The sequence below is a fragment of the Microcebus murinus genome, chromosome 10 (assembly GCF_040939455.1).
Source record: "Microcebus murinus isolate Inina chromosome 10, M.murinus_Inina_mat1.0, whole genome shotgun sequence".
In the NCBI taxonomy this organism is placed as follows: domain Eukaryota; kingdom Metazoa; phylum Chordata; class Mammalia; order Primates; family Cheirogaleidae; genus Microcebus; species Microcebus murinus.
Window position 1 is genome coordinate 94,405,586 of NC_134113.1, and position 13,913 is coordinate 94,419,498.

Below are 13,913 nucleotides of genomic sequence, written 5' to 3' on the forward strand. Positions count from 1 at the left end.
AGGATCCCCAATTTATTTATAGTTGTTCTTTAATCTTATCCTAGAAGGAGGCCAACATCAGAAAGTTTAGAATATTGGAGAAATAAGACACTAGGAAAAGAAAGAGAGAGTGGATTTAGGCTATATAGCTGAAGGGGTGTAGTACCCTCTTTGCTTAGAAAGAAATCAGAGCCCCCAGGCCTTTCCTGGAAACCTCCCATCTTTCAGCCACTCCAAGGGTAGCTGACAAAGAGGCCTTTCATGATCATGTGCCAAACACACACCCAGGAACCGTAAGTCCTTTTCAGTCTTGCTTTATATCACTAGAGAAGACTCACATCTTGCTTAGTCTGGGCCTGGGTGCCTTCCTCCTTTTTTGACTAAAGTAACGGTGTGTCTGTATCTCTTATAATTTATAACACAAAAATATGAGCCTGGTTCTCTAGAATGCAAGACACTGATTCTGAATTTTAGGGTCTTTGTTACTTTTAGTTTTTGTTATGTTGGTCCTTTGGGGTTTCTGTGGTATTAGGTTAAAGATATTAATTCTAAATTCAGTGGTCTTTGGTAAAATTGCTTTTCCTCCATCATTTCCTCTGCTTAGAAATGTGTCCCAACATTTCCCAAGTCAAGTCAGGAAGACTGATTTCCATTAAAAGGACAAGGGGCTGGACAGTAGCCACCAGTGTAAACCCAGGCTTCACCCTGAAATTTTCACCCACTCCCCTCAGATGATTCTGTCGTGAGTTCAGTGAACAGCTCTGCATCACTGGGCCCTTCTTTGGCCTCATGTGTACAGAAACCTCACTTACCTTCAAATAAAAATACAGATGGCATCAAGCAAGCAGGTGTTGTCTCTGGTGAGCCCAAATTCTATTTTACCTCAGATGACAACATCTGTGGAGTTATTGGGAGCATTATTTACCTCAGCCATCTGGGAATGGAGAAAAGGAAGGGGAATAATTTTCTGTCTAGATTCCTATATACTATTCACATATTACCAAAAAAATGTAGTTTTGTAATTAAAACTAATGAAGTTTTTAAACCATTATATAAAAAAAACACCTATTTAATTGAAGACCTGTGTAGACCATAGTAATATCCATCTTTTGAAATTAGGTGCTCTTGATTTGGGAGGACAATGGACACCTGAACCTGAATCACACCCAGACTGTGTCATCATTTGCAACAAAGTTCTTGAATCCCTGAGAATGACAGATGGCGATGACCTCTGTGTAGTGTTGATGGTTGGCCGAGAGTTCTGAATCATGTATTTTTCAAACACTATTCCAAGGCTTTGGCGTGTCTGTTGTTTCATAATACAGTGCCTACAACATGGAAATGCTCAAGAAATGCTTTTCTTAAGATGAGTAAATGGATGGCTGAGCTGGCAGCGATGGTCCTGCTGGGTCACCTCAGGGAGTCTGCCCAACGCAGCGCCCGACACTGGGCTGCTGCCCTAGGAACATTCACCGTGTGAATTTTACTCTCATCACCGCCCTCTCAGGCTGTAAAAGGACGAGGGGCCCATGGATCTGTGAAGAGTAGAATGGTAAAGTTGAGAACTACACTGGATGATCTATTTCTTCTCAGAAATGTTTCCAATTTTCATCAAAAAATTATGCAGAGTTTCCTTGGAAGGGTTCTGTATTACACTGGAAATCAGCGTTCACCTTCAGTGGAAAGATGTAGAGTTTTACAAGGATTTTTAGAGAGATAGATATCCTTTTAATACGTAGGATAATGTATCCTTACGAAAGGATATATACACACACATACATATACATACATATATATGTGTGTATGTAAGTGAGCATGTGTGTGTGTGTGTTGCGATTCAGCCATTCTGAACTGACCCTTGAAATTCCCCCTGAATTTGTCTTCAGAAACTTGCTCATGTAAGTTCCATTCTGACACCAACAGTCAAATCCTCTCCCCATGACCCACCCCTGGAGAAAAACAAAAAAGCTTTCCCATCATTACCTGTAATATGTCATTTCATACTGACAAGCCAGGATCATGGACACTCGGTGTGCTCATTTTTTCTCTTAGGATTTGTGCAGCTGGCTGGAGGAAATGGACCCTGCTCAGGACGAGTAGAAGTGAATTCTGGTGGAGGCTGGACTCCAGTTTCTGATGGGAACTTCACGTTCTCCACTGCCCAGGTCATCTGTGCAGAGCTGGGGTGTGGCAAGGCTGTGTCCGTCCTGGGGCACGTGCCCTTCAGAGGGGCCAGTGGACAGGTCTGGGCTGAAGAGTTCCAGTGCGAGGGGCAGGAGTCTAGCCTCTGGTTCTGCCCGAGAGCGCCCTGTCCTGGAGGGACTTGCCACCACAGTGGGGCTGTTCAAATCGTCTGTTTAGGTGAGACTCAGGGCAGGACTTTAACCTCCCTGCACACTCTGCTGGGGTTAAGAAGAACATGAAATTTTGCTGAATTCCTGACTTCTCCTACCAGATTACACAGAAGTCCGGCTCATGAAAAATGGCACCTCTCAGTGTGAGGGACAAGTGGAGATGAATATTTCTGGAGTCTGGAGACCGCTCTGTGCCTCCCACTGGAGTATGGCCAACGCCAATGTCGTCTGCCGTCAACTGGGCTGTGGAGTCGCCATCTCTACCCCAAAAGGAGCATACTCTGTGGAAGGAGGTGATGGGGTCTGGAAAGACCGATTTCACTGCTCAGGGGCTGAGCCCTTCCTGTGGCATTGCCCCGTGACTGCCCTGGGTGTTCCCGACTGTAACCGTGGAAACACGGCCTCTGTGGTCTGCTCAGGTAAGAGAGAGGTGAGGGCTGACTGGTACTCAGGATGCTCCTTAAGCAAAATGTCCCTAAGAGCAGAGAATGTGAAAAACTGACCTCAAAAGTGAGACATTAGTGAGACATTCTGTGGTGAAAAGTGGTTCTTCTCATTGTTCATTCATCTTTCACTTTAGGTCAAGAAATGCTAAGAGGAATAATATTTTTTAAATGAACATTATTATTCAAGTGTAATACATGGAGAGCAACATATAAACAATAAGTACATAGCCCAGTCAAATGCCCCAGCCTAGATCTACAAAGAGAGCATTAGCCAGCCCCAGAAGTCACTTACATACCCCCCAGGCACTATGCCCTCCTTCCTCTCCAAAGAAAATCACTCCCTAACTTCTACTAACAAAGGATATTTTTGTCATGATGGATATAAAATCACTCAATATGTCCTCTTTTGTGCCTAACTTCTTTGACTCAATATTACATTTGGGATTCATCCATGTTGTTGTTTACAGTAGCACTTCATTCATTTTTATTGCTATAGAGTAGTCCATCGAATTGACCTCATGCCCACGAATCAAACCATTCAACTGGTGGGGGAGATTTGAGTTGTTGCAGTTCTTGACCATTACAAATAAAAATGTTTCAATTACTGTGACAATGACTTTTGGTGCAAATATGGGTGTATTTATTTTGTGTATTTGACCCCTTGGCCTTTTATTTTTCACTCGCTTATTGGCATGGTGTTCTTTGATGAGCCAAGTTCTTAATCTTAATGAAGCACAATTTATTAACTTTTTCCTGTGCACTTAGTCCATGAGACGTAAGAAATAAAGGTAAGATATAACAAATGAGATATAAGAAATCCTTTTTAAGAGAACTTTGCCTACCTTAATATTGTAAAAATATTCTCCAAGAGTATCTTATAGAAGATTAATTACTTTTATTTTGTATATAATTGTACAGATTGATATCTGTGTATGATATAATTTGGGGTCAAGTTTCATGTTTTTATACAGCTATCCAGTTGACTCAGAATTCTTTCCTGAAAAGACTCTTTTCCTCATTACAGTGCAGCATTTGTAATAAATACAGTGCAAGTATGTCTGAGTCTTTTTCTAAAGTCTATTCTGTTCCATTCTATCATTTGTCTATCCTTGCACCAATACTATACTTTCTTAATTATTGTGTCTTCATGGTAAATCTGTACAACTGTAAGGAGTTACTTTAAAGTAGCTCCTCCAACTTTCTTCCTTTGCTTACCATGTGTAAAGTCATGCTTGGTCTTATGTGCTTCTATATAAATTTTAAAATCAACTTATCATTTTCTACCCAAAAAAAGCATAATGGTATTCAATTGAGATTAGATTTAATCTACATATAAATTTGAGAATAATTGATTTTGAAAATACCAAGTCTTTAAGTTCATTTATGTGATATATACCTCCATTCATTAATTCTTTAATTTCTCTCAGAGGCTTTATACATCCTTTTTTTTCTTCCTTTTATTTCATCATATTATGGGGGTACAAATATTGTTAGGGTTACAAATATTGCCCCTACCCTCCCCCCCCACCATGTGCCAGAGATTCAAGTGTGTCCAATCCCCCGGTGGTGCACACCGCACACATTATGTAAGTGCACACCCTTCTTCTCCCCCACCCACCTGCCCACCACCTGATGAAAAGGGTTTTTTTTCTTTTTTGTTTGTTTGTTTTTGACATTTTGGTTACATTGTATATCTTTGTCTCTCCCTAAGAAGAGTTCGAGTTATGTCCTTCCCCTCCAAAATGCTGGCAACATCCCTAAGATGCCCCCATCCCCGAATCCCTGGTGAGCACCACCACCATTTGAGAACCATAGTTTTAATCAGTCAGTACCAATTTGATGGCGAATAGATGTGGTGCCCATTTTCCATGTCTTGTGTCACATCACTTTGGATAACAGGCTTAAGCTTAATCCAGAATAGCGTAAATGGTGCTAGCTCACTGTCGTTTCTTAGGATTGAGTAATATTCCATTGTGAGCATATACCACATTTTATTTATCCACTCATGAATTGACGGCCACTTGGGTTGTTTCCATGACTGTGCAATAGTGAATTGTGCTGCCATAAACATTCGGGTGCAGATGTCTTTATAATAGAATGTCTTATACTCTTTTGGGTAGATGCCCAACAATGGTATTGCTGGGTCAAATGGTATTTCTATTTCTAGCTGTTTGAGGTATCTCCAAATTCTTTTCCACAAAAGTTGCACTAATTTGCAGTCCCACCAGCAGTGTAAGAGTGTTCCTGTCTCTCTGCATCCTCACCTGCATTTGTTGTTTTGGGATTTCTTGATATAGGTCATTCTCACTAGGGTTAGGTGGAATCTCATTGTGGTTTTGATTTGCATCTCTCTGATGATTAGTGATGTTGAGCATTTTGTTATATGTTTGCAGGCCATTATTCTGTATTCTTTGGAGACGTTTCCCATTTCTTGATGGGATTGTTTGATTTTTTCTTGTTAATTATTTTGAGTTCTAGATGGATTCTTGTTATTAGACCTTTATCAAAGGTGTAGAGAGCAAATACTTTTTTCCCACTCTGTGGGTTATCTATTTGCTCTACTGATGATTTCCTTGGCTGTGCAGAAACTTTTTAATTTGATCAGATGCCATTTGTTTATTTTTGATGCTGCTGTGATTGCCTTGGGGGTCTTCCTCAAAAATTCTTTGCCTAGGCCAATATCTGATAGGGTTTTCCCAACATCTTTTTCTAGGATTCTTAAGGTTTCATGCCTTAAGTTTAAGTCTGTTATCCATCTTGAGTGAATTTTTGTGAGAGGTGAGAAGGTAGGGATCCTGATTCACTCTTCTACATGTAGCTAACCAGTTTTGCCAGCACCATTTATTGAAGATTCTTTTCTCCATTATATATTTTTGTCAGCTTTATCAAAGATTAGATTACCGTATACTGATGGTTTCATCTCTGGTATCTCAGATCTATTCCAGATATCCAGGCTTCTGTTCTTGTGCAAGTTCCAGGCTTATTTAACTATTATTGCTTTATAGTACAGCTTGAAGTCAGGAAGACTGATGCCTCCCAGTTTGTTCTTTTTATTTAAGATTGCTTTGGCTATACAAGGTTTTTTCTAGTTCCATACGAAGTGAAAAATTATTTTTTCTAGATCTGTAAAGAATGCTGATGGTATTCTGATGGGGATTGCATTGAATCTGTTGATCATTTTAGGTAATATTGACATTTTAACTATATTGATTCTACCAATCCATGAACAAGGTAGATGTTTTCATCTGTTTAAATTTTCTGCAATTTCTTTTTTTAGTGTTTCATAGTTCTCCTTGTATAAATCTTTTGTATCTTTTGTTAAGTATACTCCTAGATATTTAATTTTCTTTGGGACTATAGAAAAGGGTATTGTGTCTTTGATTTGAGTTTCTGCTTGATGGTTCTTGGCATATATGAATGCTTCTGATTTGTGTATATTGATTTTATAACCTGAAACTTTACCAAATTCAGTTCAAGTCTAGGAGTCTCTTGGAAGAGTCCATGGAGTTTTCTAGGTATAATATCATATCATCAGCGAAAAGTGAGAGTTTGATGGTTTTATACATCACTTCTTACGTTTCTCCTAAATGTTTTATGATTTGATGTTATTAGCATTTCTTACAGTGAAGATCTCCTGAGAATGAGTTCTCTCTGACTTTTCACCTTTGTTTTTTTGTTGTTTTCGTATTTGTTTCTTTTTCTTTTTACATAATTTGATAATTGCAGAAAAGTTGTAAGAGTAGTATAAGAATTTCCAGATAACCTTTACCCATATTCCCTGATTTAGTATTATGCCATTTTCTCCTTTTCTTTCTCTATCTCCCCTGTCCCCTCTTTGCCCCATTTCCCCATAAATACATAAAATCTTTCTGAATTGTAGTTAAAAGTAGGTTGCAGATGTGATGTCTCTTTACCCCTAAAACACTTCAAAGAATTTCCATACATAACTATAGTACAGTTACTAAATTACAGAAATTAACTTGTTATAATACTATTATCTAGTCCATAAGCCTTATTCAGATTTCACCAGTAGTCCCAAGTAAAAGATTTAAGGTAATGTGGTGCATTCAATTGTCATGTCCATTTAGTCTCCTTTAATAGGGAACACTTTCAGAATCTTTCTTTAAATTTTATGACTTTGACATTTTTTAAGAATGCAGGCCAATTATCATGTAGAATATCCCTCAAGTTCAGCTATGTCAATAACAGAAGACTTAAATACTGTGTGAGCACAGTAAATTAATATTGAAGTCTGTCCTACATAAATACAAATGGGCTCTGACTTTTTTTCAAAGTAGAAATTGAAAAGAAAGCATTAGCAAAATTAATCACAAAACACCAGTCTTCCTTAACTTGTTGCACAGTTTGAGTTGTTAAATAGCACACTGGATACAGCTGACACTACTTATGTTGAGATTTCTGTAATCCACAGTTGGTTTCCAGGACCCATTAGCTTTTCTCACAGGTCACAATGGGCTATTAAATAAGAAAATGGTGGGTACAAATACACCTGCATCTAACGGATCCTTAAATAAGGTATAAATTCTTGGTGCCCCCTACCCCAGTTATCCTACGCTATTTGAAATTAGTCACTTGAGTGGGTTTAGGTAATTCCAAGGTTCCCACCTAACAGGCCTGATTAAAATAGGATGAAGAGTAGTACATCCCTTTTCCAATGGTTTGGGCAAGGGAAGATTTCTCCATTCAGACATCACATTTATTTCTATAACACATATGGTAAGTGAGGCAAGAACATACATTTCTTTCATACATAAATTCCTACTTTGAACCATATGTTCACCTGCAAGTCCTCTACAATTGCATCCCCATTGGTTCCTACCTTAATTATATTGCCCTTTGGTTTTATAGCCAGGTCTAGTTATGACAGTACATTGAGCACCAGAAACCTCAATATTATTTCCTCCCCATCCCCAAGCCATATTACCCAGACCAATTCGAATGACCTCCTGTCCCTGGCTAGGATTTTGTTGAGAATTTTTGCATCTATATTCATAAGGGATATTGGTCTGTAGTTTTCTTTTTTTGTTGCATCCTTTCCTGGTTTTGGTATCAGGGTTATGTTCTCTTCATAAAATGTGTTGGGGAGGTTTCCATCCTTCTCAATGTTATGGAATAATTTCTGCAGGATAGGCACCAGTTCTTCCTTGTAGGTGGGGTAAAATTTGGGTGTGAAACCATCTGGTCCAGGACTTTTCTTTTTAGGAAGGAGTTTTATTGCTGTTTCAATTTCAGTACTTGATATTGGTCTGTTCAAGAATTCTATTTCTTCCTGATTGAGCCTAGGGAGGCTGTGTGTTTCTAAGAAATTGTCCATTTACTCCACTTTTTCCAGTTTTTGTGCATAGAGGTTTTTGTAGTATTCATAAATTATATTTTGTATCTCCAGGGCGTAAGTTGTAATTTCTCCTTTATTGTTCCTGATGGAGCTCATTAGAGATTTTTCTTTTCTACGTTTCGTTAGTCTAGCCAAAGGTGTGTCAATTTTGTTTATTTTTTCAAAGAACCAACTTTTTGTTTTGTTAATTTTCTATATGGTTTCCCTATTGTCAATTTCATTTAGTTCTCATTTGATCTTAATGATTTCACTTCTTCTGCTGGGTTTGGGGTTGGTCTGTTCTTCTTTTTCCAGGTGCTTAAGACAATTCATTAAGTTATATATTTGTGATGTTTTTGACTTTTGGATATAGGCATTTATGGAAATGAACTTTCCTCTCAGGACTGCTTTTGCTGTGTCCCACAGGTTTTGGTAACTTGTGTCTCCATGGCATTTAGATCAAAGAATCTTTTGATTTCCATCTTGATTTCCTCGTTTATGAAGTGACCATTCAGCAGAAGGTTCTTTAGTTTCCATGACTTTGTGTAGAAATGAGAGTTCCTGTTAGGGTTGATTTATACTTTTATTCCATTGTGATCTGAAATGATACATGGTATGATTTCTATTTTTTAAAATTGTTTGAGACATGCTTTGTGTCCTAGGATATGGTCAATCTTAGAGAATGACCCATTAGCTGATGGGAAGAATGTATATTCAGTGGTTTGGGGGTAGAATATCCTGCAAATGTCAGTCAGGCCCATTTGTTCTAGGGTTCTGCTTAAGTCCATTATTTCTTTGTTGATTTTCTGTTTGGAGGATCTGTCCTTTGCTGTCAGTGGGGCATTAAAGTCTCCAGCTATTATGGTGTTGTTGTTTATCCATTTGTTTAGATCAATTATAGTTTGGTTTATGAATCTGGGTGCACATAGGTTGGGTGCATACATATTTAGAATTGTTAATGTCTTCTTGTTGAACTGTACCCTTCACCATTATATAGTGACCTTCTTTTTCTTCTATTACTTTTGTTGATTTAAAAACTAAGTTATCTGTAATCAGCACCACCACATCAGCTTTCTTTTGGCCTCCGTTTGCTTGAAATATTGTTCTCTACTCCTTTACTTTTAGTCTAACTGCATCCTTGCAGGTTGGATGTGTTTCCTGAAGGCAGTAGACACTTGGCTTGTGTTTTTTTATCCATTCAGCCAGCCTATGTCTCTTGAGTGGGGAGTTTAAGCCATTCACATTTATTGAGATAACTGATAGGTGAGGCAGCTTTCTGTTCATTATGTTGGGTTGAACTTTGTTGCTTTGTTTTCTCTCTTGATCCATTGTGGTATCTGGGCTTTGATCTTTATCTTTGAGTAGATTTATATTCATGAGTGTTTATTGTGCTGATCTGTGGATAACAATGTTTTGAGTACTTCTTAAAGGGCTGGTCTTATCTTGGTATATTCCCTCAGTCTCTGCTTATCTGGGAATGTCTTGATTTCTCCTTCATATACAAAACTTAGTTTTGCAGGGAATAAGATTCTAGGCTGGGCATTGTTCTGTTTCGGAAGAGTAAGAACGGAGCCCCAGCCTATCCTTGCTTGTAAAGTCTCAGTAGAGAAGTCTGGTGTTATTCGGATTGGCTTTCCTTTGTATGTTACTTGCTTCTTTTGTCTTACAGCTCTTAGAAGGGCCTCTTTAGTTGATATTTTGGTCAGTCTGATGACTGCTTGTCATGATGTCTTCCTGTTTGCATTGAATCTCCCAGTGGTCCTATGAGCTTCTTGAACTTGTATATCTAGATTTTTATCAAGGCCTGGGAAATTTTCCTCTATTATATCTTCAAACAGCTTTTCTAACCCTTGAGTGTTTTCTTCTTCCCCTTCAGGTAACCCTATAATCCTCACATTAGGTTTCTTCACATAATCCCACATCTCTTGTAGGCTTTGCTCTTTTCTCTTGTTTTTCTGCCCTATCACTGTGACTGATTTATTTAATTGGAAGGTGTTATCTTCAATCTCTGAAATTCTTTCTTCTGTTTGATCTACCCTGGCTTCAGGCTTTCCACTGTGTTTTGTAGTTCCCTGAATTGATTCTTCATTTCCAGGAGTTCAGTTAGATTTTTCTTCATTGTTTCAATTTCTTTAGTGAATTTTTGTTCCAGGTCCTGGAGTCTTTTTGCATTTTTTTGTTTTGGTTATCCAGTTTTTTTGCAAATTGTTGAATTTTCTTACAATCCATGCAGGGGATCTAGTCTGCAGGTCTGACCTCTGGGCCCCGGAATTCAATCCCTGACCCCACCAGGGAGAGGAGTGCCAGTCCTAATTCACCCACCAGAGCCCAAGCTGGGTCAATGTCTCTCAGCCTCAAGGTCTGCCCAGTTCTCCTGGAATCACCAGGCCAGCAGCACCTGGGAGGGTGGGTAGGGAGCTCACAGTCTGAGTACCCATCAGTCAGCTGAAGGGACCCAAAAAGGAAGGTCCCATTCCCTGGCGATGCCTCTGGCTGGTGGCTATATTGTCTCTCTCAGCAGCCACAGATAGGGATGGGGGAGGGGAGAGTGGAGCAATATGGCCACTGCCACGTGGGTCAGGTCTGTACACACAGAGGTGCCCCGAGGGAGTTGGGAGCCTGGTGCCACATCTGCTACAGGCTTACCACTCACTGGTGGTGGCCATCTCTGGGCTGGTGTCCACAGGTCTCTCCACCCACTGGGGAGCCCACCAGCAGTCTGAGATGCTTTCCTATTGGTTTTTCATCAAATCTCTTTTATGAGGGCATTTTTATTGATATTGTAGATGAAAAATCATAAAAATCCTTGAAAAAGAATTTTATTTTGCTTCTGGGCATGTGTTTTACGGGTAGATGAACATATTTAAAGAGAATTGGAAAGATTAGGAGCTGAGCACCCACTCTTGTAAGGAATAGCTTACTTTTAGTAGATTATTTGTTCCTTTGGTACAAGGTTTCTGGTTGTTTAACAGGGCTGCACCCCCTTGGCAAACCATGAATTGCATATTTCCGAAGTCCTGTGAGTCTCACAAAACCTCTACTAAACTTTTCAGGGTCTCAGCTATTACCTTTGAATGGGCCAATGCCCCAAGGAGGAGGAGGCACACCTCTTACTTCTCTCTGAGACCTTGGCTCCAAAAATTCTCACTGCCTTGGGGGCTCCAAAATGCTTTCAAACAATATTGACATAATTTCACTTTTCTAAAATCATTCCTACTGTATGTTTGATTTAAAACACAAAGTTTAGCATCATCAAAAGCAGAAATCTCCATAAAGAATATTAACTCTGAAGATATAAACATAAAAGCCTTCATCTCAGATTGCATCACGGATTTTTTCCACTTGAGTTCACTTTCCTGCTCTCTGACCCTCTCTGTAGGACACCAGACCCAGCTGCTGCCCCAGTGCAGTGACTTCCCATCTGACCCAGCAGCCCCTGCAGCCTCAGAGGACAGCGCTGCCAACTGCTCCGGTGAGAGGTCCCACAGGACCAGAAACCATTCTCATTTCCTGCATAAACGCCCCACTGACATGGCTCTGTCTCTCCTCAGAGAGCCGACAGCTCCGCCTGGCGGATGGGGGCAGTCGCTGCGCCGGGAGAGTGGAGATCTACCACCAGGGCTCCTGGGGCACCATCTGTGATGACAGCTGGGACCTGAGGGATGCCCACGTGGTGTGCAGACAGCTGGGCTGTGGACAGGCCCTGGACGCCCTGGGCTCTGCTCGCTTTGGGGAGGGGGCAGGACCCATCTGGCTGGACGACGTGAACTGCACAGGGAAGGAGTCCCACGTGTGGAAGTGCCCTTCGCTGGGCTGGGGGCAGCACGACTGCAGGCACAAGGAGGACGCGGGGGTCACCTGCTCAGGTCTGGGGGGCACATTGTCCACAGGCTGGGGGAACTGGGGGGGCTCTCCAGGGTGGCCTCTGAGCCCTGGGGGAAGACCCCAAACTGCTGAAAGGTCCAGAGGAAAGGAGGCTGCTTCCATAGCGCCCGTCTTTCCAGCAGACGTGCAGATTAGGGGCTTTCCTTTCCTCCCTCGGCAGCTGGGGTTCTGGTCCTTCCCTCTCAGCAATACTTCCCGACACAGTCATTTTCTATGGAGTTTCCATTTGGAAGCAGGGATCACTCTTCAGTTACCTGTGGTAGCAAAATCTTGAGGCCCACTGTATTCCTCTCCTATGGCTTCTGTACCATAACAAATCGTCACTAAGTTAACAACACAACTTCATTATACAGTTCTGGAGGCCATAGTCTGACATGCGTCTCACTGGGCCACGATCAAGGCGTCAGCACAGCTGCATTCCTCTGAGTCTCTGGGGAAGAATTCCTTGTCTTGCCTTTTCCAGCTTGCAGGAGTCGCCTGCACTCCGTGGCTCACAGCCCTCTTCCTTGTCCGGCCAGCACCATTGCAGCTCTCTGACCATTCTTCCATAGTGTCACCACCCTCTGACCAAAGCCAGAAAAAGTTATCTGCTTTTAAGGACAGCAGGTCTAAGGATGGGATTAGATTGAGCTGGTTGATCCAGGATAGGCCTGAATGATCCCACCATCCTGGAGTCCTTGTATTAGTGATGTCTGCGGCGTCCCCTTGCCATGTCAGGTAACACGTGTGCAGGTTGCAAGGATTAATAAGGGTGAACATATCCATGGCTCCATTATTGTGCCCGCCACCCCTTATCCAAACTCCCTTTCATAGAGTCTGCCAGAAGTGTAGTCAGTAAACAGGATTCAGCTTTTCCTCCCTGCAGAGTGCTAGGTCTGTTTATATTCCACTACATCGTTGCAGAAACAGAAAGACAGGCACAAACTGGCAAGATCAGATCAGGGAGAAAAATTTTCATGTTGCCACATAGCAGTGCTTCCTCAGCAGAGTCAGCGATGAGTGTTCACCACCTTTGGGACTGGAAGGAAGAAAAACAAAAACCCCAGCACCAAGAGTGCAATGCTTACTGTGCCCTCCTTTCTCCTTTGGATTGCAGAGTTCTTGGCCCTCAGGATGGTGAGCGGGGACCAGAAGTGTGCTGGGTGGCTGGAGGTTTTCTACAACGGGACCTGGGGCAGTGTCTGCCACAGCCCCATGGAAGCCACGACCTTGTCCATCATCTGCAGACAGCTTGGCTGTGGGGACAACGGGACTCTTGACTCTTCTGTTGCTGTCAGAGAAGGTTCTAGACCCCGGTGGGTGGATGGAATCCGGTGTCGGAAAACTGCTACCTCCCTCTGGCAGTGTCCTTCTGATCCCTGGAAAGACACATCTTGCTTTCCAAATGATGAAGCTTACATCAGATGTGCAGGTGACTTTTTGCCTATTTCTATGTGTCTGCCCTATCCCTATAGTTGTTGTTAGCGAAATTTTGTATTTCCAAATCTAAGTGATGAGTATATGATAAATCTACAAAATGAATTTTGGGTGGAGATTTTTTAATCCGTGTGTTCCAACCTACTTGCAAAGGCAAAAATAGGAAACCCCTGTGCCTGGATGGAGCTGGAGCCCATTCTTCTAAGTATCACAAAAATGGAAAAACAAACACCGCGTGTACTCACCATTAAATTGGTACTAATTGATCAACACTAATGTGCACATGTGGGAAGCAACATTCATAGGTGTCGGACAGGTGGGAGGGGGGTGGAGGGGATGGGTAAATCCACACCTAACCGAGGAGGTGTGTGCCGTCTGGGGGATGGGCATGCTTGTGGTGGTGCAAAGGCAATTTATGTAACCAAAGCGTTTGTACCACCATAATACTCTGAAATAAAAAAAAATTAAAATTAAAAAAAGAAACCCTGTGCCAATTGC

At 41.4% G+C, this 13,913-nt stretch overlaps 1 protein-coding gene across 1 annotated transcript in view; it reads left to right on the forward strand.

The window, feature by feature from the left end:
- The window catches only part of CD163L1 (CD163 molecule like 1), a 170,016-nt gene that overhangs the window by 149,993 nt on the left and 6,110 nt on the right, over nt 1-13,913 (forward strand). Inside the window, exons 16-20 of the mRNA XM_076007858.1 lie at nt 2,032-2,340; nt 2,435-2,752; nt 11,494-11,586; nt 11,666-11,980; nt 13,096-13,410. Coding sequence (XP_075863973.1) covers nt 2,032-2,340; nt 2,435-2,752; nt 11,494-11,586; nt 11,666-11,980; nt 13,096-13,410 — 1,350 coding nt within the window. The remainder of the gene's footprint in view (nt 1-2,031; nt 2,341-2,434; nt 2,753-11,493; nt 11,587-11,665; nt 11,981-13,095; nt 13,411-13,913) is intronic.